This window comes from Galeopterus variegatus, unplaced genomic scaffold, assembly GCF_000696425.1.
Source record: "Galeopterus variegatus unplaced genomic scaffold, G_variegatus-3.0.2 Scaffold454, whole genome shotgun sequence".
Lineage (NCBI taxonomy): Eukaryota > Metazoa > Chordata > Mammalia > Dermoptera > Cynocephalidae > Galeopterus > Galeopterus variegatus.
The window spans coordinates 604,507-621,342 of NW_007726565.1; the positions used below are offsets into that span (position 1 = coordinate 604,507).

The following is a 16,836-nucleotide window of genomic DNA, read 5'->3' on the forward strand; positions in this document are numbered from 1 at the left end:
CGCCCGGGCGGCCGCGTTATGTAACAGGCTCGGCTTGTTCGGCCAGCCCGGAAACTGCCGTGAGGAGGGCCGTGCTCCGCGGGCTCCTCGGCGGGCCGGCCCCGGCCCCAGGCGCCTGCGGGGAAGCGCCTCGGCGCGCGGCCGGCCTCCCCGGGCCTCTTCGCAAGTAACTTTGTCGAGGTGCGATTTGCAGAACGCAGCCCGTCGTGTGCCGCTGAGTTCCGACCCCTTCGTGCACCCCGGCAGCCACTCCCCCGGGAGCACGCGTGGCCCCCCGGGAAGCTCGCCCGGCCCGGGTCTGCCTCGGGCGTGTCTCGGGAACCGCACTTCGTGGACGTGGGCATTCCTCCCTTAGCACTGCCCTGCCTAGCCCGTACGGCAGCTCGTGTGATCGCACTCAACCTTGGCAGGCCGGTCCTGTCCCTGTGAACTTTGTAGGGAAGGGACAGGGGCTCCGAGACTTTAAATGGCTTGTCCAAAGCCAGGCAGGAAGTGAGCCGGTTGGAACGTGCGAGCTGATAGTAGTGCGGAGGCGTCCCCTCTTTTGGCCCACGAAGCTCTTCAGGATGTAATTAGCAACATTATTTCGCAGGAAGCACGCTCGCGGCTCTTGCTGATCCCTCTCTGTGGAAATGCTTGTCCCCGGACAGAAGCGCCGAGCGTGGACACAGCTGCAGGGCCAAGAACAGAGCCGCTGGGCGTAGGGAATTGTGCCTCGCGGTGCTGCTGAATGCCCTCGTTCCCCTGGTCACAATTACATTTTCAAATTACAGAGCTGCTGTGACCATGAAGTATTAGGTTAAATTCTCCTTGTAGAAAGTGGTTAGATAAAGAGCTCCAGTGCCCACTTGGAGAGTGTGGGCTTTGAAGGGCTGCTTATAGTTAGAGCTACTTGGTACTTTGCTGTAGAGGAGAAAATTACATGTTTGTTTTTAATCTGGTGAGTAACCATCTGTTGCTTCTGCCCCACCTCATCATTAATGACACATGAAGCCGTCCCTGGGTGCATTAGGGTCCCCTGCATGCAGGCTGTGGTGCTGACACCCTGAGGGGGCTGTTCCCAAATCAACTCAGAAGGGATTTCAGGGGCTGCTACTGGAGGTGCAGGGCTGGCTGGGTGGTGGTTTTGCTGACAGCTGTCTGGGGATCCAGGGTTGAGTGGGCACCTGGAGGCCCCTGAGATGTGGGTGAGTTGGGGTTTGGCTGACTTCGGTTTCTTCCATGTTCCTTTTTATAGGCAACTGCTATCTAATTTGAACATAAAATGTAGATTTCTAATTAGCAAAAGATAAACCACAGTCTGCAGAATCTGTGTTAAACAGTGTGTTTAGGATTTTCTGGGATTTCCTTTCAGAATTTACAAAGTGAAGCCTGCACGTTGAGAGCTTTTCCTGAAGACCAGCTAGATCACTGCGAGGCTGTGAACTCAGGCTCTTGCGGGTGCTCCCACTCACCTCAGGACTGCAGTGCCAGGCTTCCCTGACATGGCAGGGCCAGATGCTGCAGTGGCCCTTGGGCTTCAACTTAGAAAATTTATGAGTCAATCTCTTAAAAATTATTTTGGTCCCTTTCAATTAAATGTGGTTGTTTGTAGGGAGGAGTCTGAGCAGGCTGTTTGCTCACTGGTTTTGACCACCTCTGAAAAGAACAAATTCTCATAAATCTCTGTGGCCAAAATTTCAGGCACCTGAGCTAGCGCTGGAGACCCTCATAATGGGGGGCTCTGCATGCAGTGTGGGGATCTTAGGGATTAGCCCTTGCTGTGGAACAAGGGCAGAGCATCTTATCTCCACGTGTGCCAGGAAGAGAGCAGAGATGCCCTTTGGTACGTTGCACATATCTGGGTTGTAGAGGGAGAGGACATGGCTCAGTGTGGTGGTCAAGCCAGAGCTGAGAAGTGGTCCTGAGGGGAAGAGGCAGGCTGACTTGGCCCTGATGAAGTTTCCATGGTGGTCACTGTTGCAGTTTTGCAGAAGCTGGGTTGGGGCCTCTCATAGGTGAAGACTGTCTCCCCAGGGCTCCCCTCTTTGATCCTGGTGTGTGTGAGGAGGACATGTTTATGGAGAAGATGATCAGACCGTGATCTGTCTCCTACCTCCTTGCATTGCTGGACCATGGAAGCTTCCGGGCCCCACTGGGAATGCTGCAAGGACTGTGGTGTACTTGGGCTTACAGGGGCACTCTCCTGGGCAGCAGTGGGGATGAGAAAGAGTGGCTTAGGGGGAGTATTCGTTAGGACCAAGTGGCCACTAAGCATGCCTGGTCTCATGGTCACAGCCTCTGTGCGTGGTGGAGTTCAGCCCTGTGTGTGGACTTCCTTGGGGATGGCCTGGATGCCAGAAAGACAGTCCCATACTGGCAGACTTGGGACCAGGATCCCTACTCTGGAGGGAATGTTGTTGCCTCAGTGACCTGTTGGCTTGGTCTAAAAAGGTGCCTGGTGAGTGGTGGGAATCCCAGTGCCCTGCAGGGGTGGTCCAGCAGGAACTGGAGGTTGTGCCTTCGTGCTGCTGCACCTCCGTACCACTGGTCTTTGCCTCTGGTCCTGGGGAGTCACTCTGAGGCCTGCCTAGGATGTGTTGCTGGAGGGTTGTTGAAGTATGATTGTGCGTCCTGGGATGAGTGGTTTTGGAAAGCTTAGGCATATGTTGGCTGTGAGTTTTATTTTGATTGATCGCTGAGTTGATTAGTTAGCTCTGTCCAAGCCTATTTTCATGGTTTTCTCAAGTCTTTTGTTACCCTGCATGGAATTAACTTTACCTTTGACTTTATTTTAGGTGATCATTACCAAATGAGGAGGAAAGGACGATGTCATCGAGGCTCTGCAGCGAGGCATCCTTCCTCCCCGTGCAGTATTAAACAGTCCCCCACACGAGAAACATTAACGTACGCTCAAGCTCAAAGGATGGTGGAGATAGAAATTGAAGGGCGCTTGCACAGGATCAGTATTTTTGATCCCCTGGAGATCATATTAGAAGATGACCTCACTGCTCAAGAAATGAGTGAGTGCAACAGCAATAAGGAAAATAGTGAGAGACCACCTGTTTGCTTAAGAACTAAGCGTCACAAAAACAACAGAGTCAAAAAGAAAAATGAAGCCCTTCCCAGCGCCCATGGCACGCCGGCCTCGGCCAGTGCCCTTCCTGAGCCCAAGGTGCGAATTGTGGAGTACAGCCCCCCGTCTGCCCCCAGGAGGCCCCCCGTGTACTACAAGTTCATTGAGAAGTCGGCCGAGGAGCTGGACAACGAGGTAGAGTATGACATGGACGAGGAGGACTACGCCTGGCTGGAGATCATCAATGAGAAGCGCAAGGGCGACTGCATCTCTGCCGTGTCACAGAACATGTTCGAGTTCCTGATGGACCGTTTTGAGAAGGAGTCGTACTGCGAGAACCAGAAGCAGGGTGAGCAGCAGTCCCTGATTGACGAGGACGCTGTGTGCTGCATCTGCATGGACGGGGAGTGCCAGAACAGCAATGTGATCCTCTTCTGTGACATGTGCAACCTGGCTGTGCACCAGGAGTGCTATGGGGTGCCCTATATCCCTGAGGGCCAGTGGCTGTGCCGCCATTGCCTGCAGTCCCGGGCCCGGCCAGCTGACTGTGTGCTGTGCCCCAACAAGGGTGGTGCCTTCAAAAAGACTGATGACGATCGCTGGGGCCATGTGGTGTGCGCCCTGTGGATCCCAGAGGTTGGCTTTGCCAACACGGTGTTCATTGAGCCCATCGATGGCGTGAGGAACATCCCCCCAGCCCGGTGGAAACTGACATGCTACCTCTGCAAGCAGAAGGGCGTGGGTGCCTGCATTCAGTGCCACAAAGCAAATTGCTACACAGCGTTCCATGTGACATGTGCTCAGAAGGCCGGCTTGTACATGAAAATGGAGCCTGTGAAGGAACTGACTGGTGGCAGCACCACCTTCTCCGTCAGAAAGACCGCTTACTGTGACGTCCACACGCCTCCAGGCTGCACCCGGAGGCCTCTGAACATTTACGGGGATGTTGAAATGAAAAACGGTGTCTGTCGAAAAGAGAGTGCAGTTAAAACTGTCAGGTCCACATCCAAGGTCAGGAAGAAAGCAAAAAAAGCTAAGAAAATGCCTGCTGAGCCCTGTGCGGTCCTGCCAACTGTGTGTGCTCCTTACATTCCTCCTCAGAGGTAAGCGCATCTGAACCCCGAGTTGAGAGGGAGCCTAGAGCAAGGGACACCAGGGCGGACGCAGCCCGGGCCTTTCAGAGAGCCATGCTAGGTAGTCGTCACATTTCCTGTTTCACAACTTCCTGATATTCCTCTAAAATGTGGGTCCTTTCATTTACCATGTCTTTTGGGGCATAGCTGTAAAAGATTCTTAGTTTTTGCACTAGGAGCAATTTATAGTTTCCCTACTGCCTATAGTGGCCTATCAGGGTAAGCCAGATGCTGTCGTGGTAACCGTGGCCACACTAGCCTTCACTGAACCAGGGTCTCCAGGCCTCATAGGCTCCCAAGTTCTGTTGCCATCTTGAATACAAAATGCTGTGCTTGCCTTGCTCCCCCACCAGGTTCTGGAACATTGTAGGATTTAAAAAAAACATAATTTGTTGGAAAAGTCAAGCAGCGTGGCTCAGTAAGGCAGACCCCGAAGTGGGGTCAGAATGGGACTGATGGCAGCTGTGGGGAGGGAGGTGGGGAGCTCCTTTGTTGTCGCAGCCTTTCTCACTTTGCTGGCAATTTCTGCAATGGCGTGGATGTTGTCTGGTCTGTGTAAGTGTTCTCTGGCCTAGAGAGCGTGTTCTGGAGGGTGGGAGTGGGGTGCTTGCTGCCAGTAGGCCCTGCCTTACTCCTGCGTGTCACTTACTCCTGCGTTGTCACCACGGGTCGTTGTTCTTAATCAGCTTGGGCCCGTCCCATCCCTTAACTTGTGTCCTTTTCTTGACCTGTTTCTCTTACCACTGACTGGCTCTTTTAGTTCCATTATCTTTAAAATGCTCTTTGCCTTGTTCAGAACGGGAGGTAAGTGACCTGGTGAATTTTCACACCAGAGCCTGCGAGTGCCGAGCAAACACCCCTTTCCGGGTTAACTGGCACCTCTTCTGCCCGCTCAGACACTTTCTTGAGCTTGAGGACGTGACATTCTTTATGTACAGGATGTTTGGTCACCAAGTGAAGCCTTGAGACAGAAGTGGAGGTGGGAGTGGATGCCTGCTCCTGAGAGCAGCTTGCACGGTGACTGCTGTTACAGGGTCTGTCTTATGATGTGGAAGTGATTTACCTGTTAATAACATTATACTTGTTTCACACATTCAGGATATTTTTATTATAAAGGTAAAAATGATCCTCAACATATTGAATGTTAGCCTTTTGTATTATTTTGTTGTGTATTTGTGATTTGAAACAATTCATGCTTACCCACACGTGACTAAGCGATGGAGATGGGTTGTCATGTGTCACAAGTTTACAGCAAGCTCATTAGCTAGGTTGTGACAGTGTGGTGCAGTCTGACACTTAAAACACAGGTTATACCCCAAGAAGGGTGAGCACTGACTTTGCATTAAGAATTAGAAGTTTAAAATGACTTATGTAAATGTTACTTAATTTTGCTGACGTTTCTCCCCAAATAAAATCTTGTTTTTCACGAGCAGAAAAATACTCATTACAGAATCAGTAAAATCAGACAAAGTGAATAAAAAGTGTTCATAATCCTTCTCATCAGAGGAAACCTGTCATAACCAAGGTGTCTGTCTTTGCAAATCAGTTAATCTGACTTTTTTAAAAGATGGTTTCACTGGAATTTCTACATATGAATCACAAAGTATAGGATTTATCCAAGAGCTTCTGTTTCAGGAGGCCTAAAAATTTCAGCTTTACTGGAATTGAAGTAAGTGAAACAAAAAATGCAGTCTAACAAATTGAAAAGCCAATAGTCTAAGGTGCTGCCTTCTCTGTAAGGCCAGCACTACTAAATGATTACCTGTTCCAGGTAAGGGCGGGTCCTGGCTGGGATCCCTCTCGCTGTCCTGTGGTTCCCCGTGTTCGAGTGTTGGGACACGGGAGCTGTGAAGGAGAAAGCATTTGCAGGAGGAAAACAGGGGCACTTGGCCTGAAGTGGTCATGGGTGATTGAGAAGAAAATTCATGCCTCAGATCTAAATATTTCAAAGCAGGTGATGTAGCTAAACCATGTACTAAAGGTATAGTCTGGCCTATGTTTTTTTCTTTTCCTAATTTAAGAATGAACTATTATTTCAGCTTTGAGTAGAGATAAAATGCTTACCTGGACATGTGTGTGGGTGCAGGCCTTACAGCCTGGGTTGGCCAGTGTCTCCAGAAGACCCTGGCACTTTAGGCTACCTTGTCACCTGCAGAAGAGCTAAAATCTCTCTTGGCCTGTTGGAAGCACAGTGATGGGGTCACGTGGTGGGGTTGTTGTGAGGGGTAGGTCCTAGCACAGTGCTGGATGCAGTTGGAGGTTGAGACTCGCTGCCTACTGCCTGAAGTTGGGTTCTCAGACTTGCTGTGGCCTGAAGGCAGCTGATCTGGCAGGCCCATTTATAGGCCCTTGGGTGCATGAAGAAGTCAGCTGTGTGTCTGAACTGAGAGTAGATTGGGATGAATCCACCTGACGTGAAACCTTTGGTGGGGGTGCCGCGTGCAGTTGTTTAGTCTGTGCACTTCCCATGGCCTCCGGAGTAGGACCTGTCTAGAGTGTCTGTCACGACATGAGACTGTAGGCCAGCTCAGGAGCAGGCTGCTCATGCTGGAAGAGGGATACAGGCCCATGCAAGCAGTTGTTTCGGAGATCTTAGAAAAAGAGGCCCTCCCTTATTCACTGTGGAAAGAACAGGGTCCGCGTGCAGGGATTTTGACTGCTTTTATGAGTTGAGTGGTTTAAACAAAGTTTTCAAGTAAAAGAGGTAACTGAGACCAACTGATTCTAAGATTATAGTCTGTTTTTAATGAGAGGAGGATAATATGTTCCTTTTTTTGACATTTAGCATTTTTAAACCACAAAGATTGCTTTTTATTTCTCTAAGTGATAGACTCTGGAGTCAAGATGTGGCTTTGCGCAGCCGTTGAGAAGCTTCTTCTGGGGTCAGCCGCTCGGGGCTGGCTGCAGATGGCGCCAGTGCGGAGGGCCAGTGCGGTGCGGGGTGCATCTCTGGTGGCATTGAAGGCTCTGTTCTGCCCTGGGTGGGACCATCCGGACTTCCTGGCTCTTCTGTGGGGGTCGGGTCTCGGGCCTGGGGGCACCTGCAGAGGTTCAGAGCCGCTCTTGAGCACCTTCTGCAGGGTCTGAGGGATATGCCCTTGCTCCTGTGCATTCTCTCCCTCACCTGCCCCACTGAAAAGAACTTTCCATGTAGGAACAGCACACTTAAAAGTCGGGGAGGACATGAGGAGGAAAGCCTGCAAAAGAGAAAACTCCTGTTCCCCCTCATTGCCTTCCCAGAAAAACCAGTGCCTTGGTGAGCGTGGCTGCGCCCGTCCTCTGGGGCGGCGCTGGCTTTCCTCTGCTCTCCGATGGGGTCTGTTCCTTGCTCGCTCATCCATCCGGTCCATGCCGCTTCATGGGGGAGGATCAGGCAAGCTGAGAGAAGGCTCTGGAAGAGGAGGGACAGGTCACTCCCCAGGAGCATTGGATCTGGTCACCCGTTTTGGTTGTGCTAGCGGAAGCGGCTGTCTGGTGAGGTGGCACCACGGGGTCCGCACTCGGGCCGGGCCTCAGCCCCGGGAAGTCTGTGCGTGAGCTGCTGGGTGTCACACGCAGGTGTCAGCATGGAGCTGCTGGACGTCGCCGTGTTCATGGGCGGCATGGCGGCCACCTCTCTGGGCAGCTGGCAAGGATGGAACAGGAGCGTGAGCACTTAGTCGCCGTATCCCTGGACAGAATAATTTGATGCTTGTTGAATGTAGCAGTAGAAAAGTTTGGGCTTGTGTTTTTTTTTTTTGTCCTTTTGGTGACTGGCTGCACTGTGCTCAGCCAAGTGAGCGCACCAGCCATCCCTATATAGGATCCGAACCCGCCGCGGGAGTGCTACCGCGCTCCCAGCGCCGCACTCTCCCGAGTGCGCCATGGGCTTGGCCCGGGCTTGTGTTTTGTGTGCATTTTTTCCACTCCATGTTCTGGCCGTTAATTTTATTAAATTTTATAAAAGTTTTGGCTGCCATGGATTGGGGAACAGGAGACACTGGCTCGGCCCCTCCCAGGTGGAAGCCCTGCCCTGGACGCCTTGGGAGCATTGGGGCTGTGAGCTTGCTCTCATGGGTGCTTCTGGAGACCGTGTCTGGAGCACCTGTGGAAGCAGTCCACGTCATGTCTAAAGTAGTAGCTGCTCTGGAAAGAAGCACTGAGACAACAAACTGGGAAGTAAAACATGGAAAAGTGGGGCCAGGGAGTGTTGTACCTTCCTGCCGGATTCCTTTCTCGGTCTCTCTGAGTAGCCTTCAGATGCCCTCCTGTCCCGTGTGACACACTGCCCTGGATGTGTCTCCTGAGTGCTAGTTCACATGTCCTAACTCCTGCCCTAGTGGGGCTTTGTGGCTTTCCTTGGTTTTAGTGCAGATTGTGAGGTGAGAGGAGTTGGGCACCTCATAGGTCCCGCAGCCTGGAAGGACTTTCCTCCATCTGGTGAGCAGATTTGTTTTGATCCAAAGAGCTGAAGGAAATTAAAAATAGTGCTGGGGAAAAGTCTGGGTTAGGATGTATGTCTTACCACTCTGTCACTGTGCTCTTCTGATGTGTTCTTTGGCTCTTTTAAAAGATCCGTTTGTTGAACTAAAATCAGTGTTCCTGAGTGCAGGGCTGTGAGCCGTGTCCTGCAGTAGCACAGTCATTTGGACACCTCAGGCCACTCTGCTCTGTTCCCACCTCCTTGGGCACCCCCCCCCCCCCCGGGGCTCTGTCCTGGGGATCTCCTGTCTGGCATCACCCCCACTCCTCAGTCCTTGCAGGGCACCATCCAACGGGGCCTGGGTCTCTTCCTTGAAGCATTCCGGGTGCACAGAGCAGGCTCTTAGAGGGGAGAGTCCACCAGTGTAGCAGACTTGTACAGTTTCTGTTCACTTCCACTGTACTTACTTACTTTGGCAGAGGTAGTATTGAAACTTTATTTGAAGTTTTCTTTACTACTGGGAACAGATTATTGCCGCACACAGTTTTGCCACTGCTCCAGTCTTGGAGTTACCTGGGCTAAGACTTGGAGAATGTCGTTTTTTTTTTTTTTTCCCTTTTTGTCTTTTTTACTGGCCGGTAAGGGGATCGCAACCCTCGGTGCTGCGCCCATACCGGGGACCGGCAACGGGATCGCAACCCTCAGTGTTGCGCCCGCACCGCGCTCAGCCAGTGAGCGGGAACCAGTCACCACATGGGATCCAAACCCTCGGTGGGAGCGCCGCCGCGCTCCCAAGCGGCGCACTCTCCAGTGCGCCACCGGGCCGGCCCTGGAGAATGTCGTTTTGATTGATGCTCCCTCCAAGTCCACACCTGAGATTCACAATGGAACTGATGGGCTTGGATTTGAGAGCTGCCAGAGGCGGTGCCTTTCTTCGGGGCACATGGAGGGCACGAGAGCCTCCCACAGGCACACACTGAGACCAGCACCAGGTTGGTGGGGAGCTTTATTTAGTACTTTATTTGGAAATAACTTCAAATTTACAAAATGCTGCAAAAATGAGAGCAAAGAAGGCCCACGTGCCCTTTATGCAGAATCGCCTGTTGCCAGTGTTTCATCTCACCTGCATCCTTTGCACCCCTGACCCGTTTGAGGGGATCACACACGTGGCCCTTGCCCAAGTGTCAGGTTCTGTCCTGGGGTCCAGGCGTGGCATAGGTTTTTGTGTCCTGCCTTTGCAGTGAGCAGGAGAGATGAGTTATGCCTTTTGTAGCCTTTTGAGGGGACCCAGTCCGGGGTCAACCAGTTGTAACTGTCTTGTCTCTTCAGCCTCCTTAGATCTGGGTGTTTCTAAAGCTTTTCTTTATCTATGATGCTAATGCTTTTAAAGATGGCCCTTCCCCCTTTTTAGTAGAATGTTCTTCATCCTGGGCTTGTCTGTTGTTTCCTCATGACTCGGTTGTGCCTGAATACCAACTAGGTGCTGTGTCCCTCTCACCTGGGGCACCTGGAGGAAGAGACATCTGCCTGCCCTCGCTAGTGATGACAGTGTCGTAGGTGGCTCCACTGTATGATTTCTGGTGGTGTTTCCTCTTGGCGTCTAATTGGTGGTCTGTGGGGAGACTTCAAGATGACACAGTCCCTGCCCTTCCGAGTTGGCCCAGACTGAGGGTCATTGATGGTTCCTGCTTTGTCCGTTTTCCCTGTGAGGCCTAGAAAGTGACTGTTAACTCCAACCCTCCCTCCAACTTCCCTTCTCCCATCTTTGTGTACTGGTCTATCATTGGAGTGGACCAGGAAGGCCTGATCTTCAGAGTCATCTACTACAGCAGGACATGGGCATTGTGGGGGAGGTCTGGGGTACCCAGGAACATCACTTCTCGCTAGCTTGAGGAGGGGATTCAGGCCAGTGATCTAGTAAAGTGGACTCTGTCAAGTTGGGCTGTCACCGTTGAGGAGATCTTGGCTTCTGGTCAGTTACTTGTGGCGAGTGTCCCTCTGCTGGCAGCCAGTTGGGTGCACCGAGCCTGCCAGCTGCCTTTGTGGTGATTGATTATGGTGCCAAGGCCCACATGGACATCGCTGTTGGCCAGAGGTGAGCATGTGGCCTAGTGCACCCCAGCGGTCCACTTCTGGAGGCATATGCTGGGTGTTGCAGGCCTTGAGGGTCTGATTTCGAATCATTTGACACCAAAAAGGAAAAGACATGGCCATCCTTACTTCTGAGCAGTTCTGAAAGTGAGCTGTGTCCATCCTCGAGACTCACGTGTATACAGAAGCATCAAAAAAGGAGGAGGATACTTTGTAAAATCTCACTTCTGGATGTGACTGCTGGGAACATTACGGGAGTGTTTTTCCAGCATATGTGCACGTGTGTAGGGTTTCTGAAGGGTGCTTTTTTCCTACTTTTCATGAGTTTTAAAGAAACTATATTAAATGAATACCACAGGTCACTTTTTGGCCCCTCCAGTCCCATCAACTCACCCGTCAGCCGCTCATTGTAAATTTGGGGTGGGTTCTTGTGATCCACGTACTTGTGGTTTTTCTGCGTAGGTGCACACGCACCCTTGGGTGGTGGATGTGTCCAGCCTTCATTTGGTGTCATGTTGGACATGTCATTTGGCCACCAGCTTTATGGTCAGCATGCTCAGTGGCTCTGGTTCACTCTGACTGAAGTTGGTTTCTCCAGTGTGTGGAGAAAGCAGCTGTTCCCTGGTGATGGGTAGGCAGGTGCGCGTGGGGCCCAGCCTCTAGTGCAGGAGTTTTCCTGAGATGCAGTTTGGTGGGGTTTGAATGGTGGGCCATGGCATTTTCAGCAAGGCTGGTTATGGGCATGTGGCATTCCAGTACAACCTGGTCTTGTCACCCCCTTGCCGCCAGCCTGGTGTGCATCTTCTTGGGGCTTGGGAGGCTGCAGCCCCCGCCTGCCTGTCAGGCCTTGTGCCCACTGTTCATTGTGCGTCTGCCCTCTCGGCCAATCCTCTACTTTTTGGTGGTGTCTAAAAAATTCTTGTTTAATTTGGAAATCTTTAAAACAGAGAGAACTCCTGTGTTCTGTAACCCAGCTTCAAAAGTTATGCGCACCTGGCCAGGCTTCCCTTGCCTGCTCCTTCCTTTTGATTGTTTTGAAGTATATCTCAGTCATGTAATTCCATCTACAAATATGTCAGTATATGAAGATTCTTAAAAACATAACCAGAATTTTATAGCGTCTGATGAGCTGAAGTTTGTTAATTTTAGCATAGTCAAATTTATCCGTCTTTTCCTATGTTGTGCACACTTTGGGTCTGGTTTAAGAAGTCCATCTCTACCCTGTGGTCGTAAAGTTTCCCCTGTATTCCCTCCAGGAGTCTTTATCTCCTATTGACTGCTCGAGATGGTGTGAGGTAGGGTGTGATTTCATTTTTCCCCCGTGTACAGCGAATCGTGCATGCTGTGGGCCTTCCTGCTTGCCTGCTGGTGTGCAGGGTCAGCTCTTACCTGTCGGGCTTTCCGTGTGGGTGGCCTCATCCCTAGACCTGTGGTGGCCTTGTGCCGAGCCTTGGTCTGAGGTTGGGTGAGCACACTTGCTCCTCACAGTCCTGGCTCTGCTGGTCCTCAGCTCTCCCGTGTGCAGTGGGCAGTAGCTTTAGGTCTGTGCTTCATCTCATCAGGCTTTGGTTAGGGCCCCTGTGACTTCATTTCTTTATGAAGCTTGAACTTTTTATACTGTTGATTTCACTTAAACTCAAACATGGCCTTACCTTGCTGCTCATGTTGGTCTTTTTTATGTCATAATAAAAGTTCATGGTTTTCTCCATAAAAATCTGTTAGGTTTATGTCTAGATAACTTGTTCTGTTAATGTAAGTAGTATGTTTTTTAAACTTAGCATTTTTTAGCCATTTGTGTAGTTAGAGGTTTTTTGTTTTAAACTGTTGTAATACATTGTAGATTCTTTTGGATTATCTTTGTGGATGGTATCTTTGAAAAATGACAGTTTGGGTGGGCTTTTCTGATCCTTCACGTTTTCGTATCTTTGTGCACACTTAGTTGAGACTAGGACCACCAGTCCAGAGTTGGCTTGAAGAGGTGATAGTGGACATCCTTGCTGTGGTCCTGGTGACTTACAGGGGGCTACCTCTTATGTTTCACAGTTTGCTGTGTTGCTTCCTGGAGGAGCTTACAAATGCTCTTTTAGATTAAGGAAGATTCCTTTTGTTTCTGCACCACAAATAGTTTATAATAGTAACATATTTTTAATTTTTTGAATTATTTTTCTGTTTTTGAATTTTTAGTCCGTTAGTACTGTAGATTTTAATATACCTTAAAAATTGATATTATTTGATACATATATATCAAACGTCAATCTAAATGAGCAACAGAGAGGCTGACTCTCCAAAAGAGAGTTTATTTGGGAGTAGCAAGGGATTGCAGCCCGGGATACACATGCTGTGGTGGGCCATAGGTGCATCCAGAGAGATTGGGGAAAGGGGAAGCTTTTAAAAGAATGGAAGGGAGAGGTCCACATAAGTTGCCTTGACCAACCCTGTTGGTTACAGGGGCTTGTTGCAAGAGCTGGTGTTGGCTCGCTGGTGGAGGCAGCCATCGTTCAGTGAGTGTCCTTGTGCAAGCGGCTTGTCTGGAATATTGTGGTTCTGAGGAATTTCTTGCAGAGATTCCTGTTGCAGGCACATGTGCATAACTTATGCATGCATAATGTATAAATAATGATGCCAAATAATATCCTTGGGCTCAGTCAGCAGCCTAAGAATTAGAAGACTACCAATGCTGCTGGATTTACCTGTGCGTCCCATTTCATCCATGCTTCTCCCACCAGTGGGAGAATTTTTACTTTTGTTTTTTTTTTTTTGGCAGCTGGCCAGTAGAGCGATCGAATCCTGGACCTTGGTGTTATCAGCCCCACAAACTCAGTGGGAGAATGTTATCAGTTTTTTTAAAAAACAGCTTTACTGAAGTATAATTCACACACCATAAAATCCACCCATTTAAAGTGTACAATTTAGTGGATTTAGTATGTTCACAGAGTTATGCATTTTTCACCACAACCAATTTTAGAACATTTCCATCACCCCAAGAAGGAACCCTGCCCCTTAGCCATCACCCTCTACCTCCTGTCCTTCTCCAGCCATGGGTGGCCATCAATCCACTTTCTGTCCCTGCGGATGTGCCTGTTTTGGGCATTTCATCTCTTCTGAAGAATCACCTTTTTCTTTCCTTTTGGGGGTGGGAGTAAAATTTTAAACTATTGATTTAGTTTCTAGAAAATGATTGTTACATAGGTGTACTTTGGTTTTCTTTTTTCTTTAGAAGTCAGTTTTGTTACGTTGCTTTTTTCTGCAGATTTGTTCTACATCGGAGTTTTCAAATTCACTGGCATAAAGGTGGTCCTTGTATTCATTTTCAATTGGATCTCTCTCTCTTTTTTTCCCATTCCCAACAGTGTTGTTCTCTTCTTTCTCGACTGGTCCTTACCACAGTTTGTGTACTAGTCTTTTCCAAGACCGAACTTTCGTGTTTTTGGGACTGTCTCATGTGTTCTTACTGTTGGCTTGCTCAGGGGCATTGCTGACGAGCACAGGTCACAGGTCTTATTGGGCTGCTCATCAGTGGCTCCTCCAGTCGTGATCTGTGATGTTTCCCTGGATGTTTAATTCTCATCATTTTCTTATGATGTTGTAATTTCTTTTTTTTTTTCTTTTTGACTGGTAAGGGGATTGCAACCCTCAGCACAGTGTTGTCCACACCACACTCAGCCAGTGAGCACACCGGCCATCCCTATATAGGATCCGAACCCGCGGCCTTGGTGTCACCAGCGCCGCACTCTCCCGAGTGAGCCACGGGCTGGCCCATGATGTTGTAATTTCTTTTTTTTTTTCTTTTTGACTGGTAAGGGGATTGCAACCCTCAGCACAGTGTTGTCCACCCCACACTCAGCCAGTGAGCACACCGGCCATCCCTATATAGGATCCGAACCCGCGGCCTTGGTGTCACCAGCGCCGCACTCTCCCGAGTGAGCCATGGGCTGGCCCATGATGTTGTAATTTCTACTTCTGCCCGTTAGCAGTCTAGAAGTACATGTTTTATTTACCAAATGAATTTTTAAAAACTATTTATTTCTTTTGCATTTATTGTGGTCAGAGGTTAGGGCCTGTGTGAAACTCATTCATCCCTTGATTGTGGAGACTTTATGGCCTAGTATGTTGTCAGTTTTTGCAGACAATCCATTTCTGTTTGGGAGTAATACGTGTTTCTTCATTACTAGATGCCGTTCTGTGTGAGCCTGTTGAATCAAATGTATAAATTGTGTTCACATTTGTCAGTTTCATTAGGGTTATAGGCTTGACAGTTCTTGCAGTTCTGCAAGGTTCTGCACTTGATCTTTTCAAGATTTCCTATGAGGTGTCCATGCAGGTTTGGAGCTTGGTGAGTTCCTTTCAGCCCTGGGCTCTACCTGAGCTTCTGCTATTAGTCAGTGGTACCCCCTCTTTTGGTCAGTACATATCTGGCCGTTTTCCTTACTTGTTTTAGCTTTGCTGTGTCTTTTAAAACTGGAATTTTTTTTTAGCCAATTTGACCACCTCTTTTAATTAATGAGTTTAGGTCCTCTTTACCCCTCATGTATTGGTTCAGGTTTTGTTGCTTTTTTTGTATGGGAGAGGCATTTTTCCTTCTCTGCTCATTTGGAAGGTTCACATTCTATTCTAACTTTTATTTTCAGTTTTCAAAAATATTTTACACCTGTAAAATTTACCATCTTAACCATTTTTAAGCGTGCAGTTCAGGGGCACTGAGCACATTCACACTGTGTGACTAATCACCTCTCTCATCTCCACAGTCTTTTCATCTTCCCAAACAGAAACTCTGTCCCCATTAAACAATTGCTCCCCATTCCCTTTCCCCCAGCCCCTAGCACCCACCACTCTGTCTTCTGTCTCTGTGAATCTGACTCCTCTAGGTGCCTCATATGAGTGAAATCATAAAGAATTTGTCTTTTGGTGACTGGCTTATTTTGCTTTGCATAATGTCCTCAAAGTTCCTCTGTGTTGTAGGGTGTCAATTTCCTTTCTTTTTAAGACGGAACAATATTCCACTGTGTGGATGGAGCACATGTTGTTTATCCATTTATTCGTCAGTGGGCGCTTGGGTTGTTTCCATGTTTTAGTTATTATGAATAATGCTGCTATGAACGTGGGTGTACAAATGTGTGTTTGAGTCCCTGTTTTCAATTCTTTGGGTGTATACCTGGGAGCGGAATTGCTAGGAATTCTCTTTTTAATTTTTGAAGAGCTGCCTCGCTGTTCTCCACAGTGGCTGCACCGTCTTGTCCCACTAGCAGAGCACAGGGCTCCAGTTTCTCCACATCCTGGCTGACACTCGCTATTTTTATTTATTTATTTATTTTATAGTAGTCATCCTAATGGGCATGCAGTGGGATCTCATTCCTGTAATAATTGTGTAAGTTGAGCATCTTTCCATGTGTGTATTGTCCATTTGTATACCTTCTTTGGAGAAAGGTCTGTTAAAGTCTTTTGCCCATTTTTGAATTGGGTTGTTAATTTTTTGTTGATTTTTAGGAGTTCTCTTTTAAATGTGGGCATCAAAAGACAACATCAGTGGAGTAAACAGCAACTCATCGTGTATCTTAATCCCTTATCAGATACACGATGGGTTGCTGTTTACTCCACTGATGTTGTCTTTTGATGCCCACATTTAAAAAATTTTCGTGAAGTCTCATTTGTCTATTTTTTCCTTTTGTTACCTGTGCCTTTCCAAGAAATCATTGCCAAATCCAATGTCATGAAGCTTATGCCCTATGTTTTCTTCTAAGAGTTTGTAGTTTTAGGTTGTACATTTGGGTTTTTGATGTGTTTTGAGTTAATTTTTGTACATGGAGTGAGGTGGGGTCCAACATCATTCTTTCGCATGTGGCTATCTGTTTTTCCCAGCACCATTTGTTGAAGAGACTGTCCTTTCTCTACTGAGTGGTCCTGGCACCCTTGTCAAAAACATTTGACAATATGTGCGAGGGCTTATTTCTAGGCTGTCTGTTTTCCTTATGCCAGTGCGACACTGGTTTGATGACTGTAGCTTCCATTAAGTTCTGAAATCAGGAAGTGTGAGTCCTCCAGCTCTGTTCTTTTTCAAGATTGTTTTGGCTATTCAGGGTCCCTTGAGATTCTTTATGAATTTTAGGGTCAGTTTTTCTATTTCTGCAAAAAACATCTTTGGGATTTTGATAGGGATT

At 48.7% G+C, this 16,836-nt stretch overlaps 1 protein-coding gene across 3 annotated transcripts in view; it reads left to right on the plus strand.

Annotated features, from left to right (window-relative positions):
- The first annotated feature begins 2,616 nt into the window (after nt 1-2,616).
- BRD1 (bromodomain containing 1) overlaps nt 2,617-16,836 on the plus strand; it is a 47,878-nt gene continuing 33,658 nt past the window's right edge. The window contains exon 1 of one of the 3 annotated variants that reach the window (XM_008568959.1): nt 2,617-4,158. In XM_008568959.1, the coding sequence (XP_008567181.1) occupies nt 2,792-4,158 (1,367 nt within the window). In that variant the 5' untranslated portion in view covers nt 2,617-2,791. The remainder of the gene's footprint in view (nt 4,159-16,836) is intronic. The other 2 variants (XM_008568958.1, XM_008568960.1) reach the window with 2 other exon arrangements.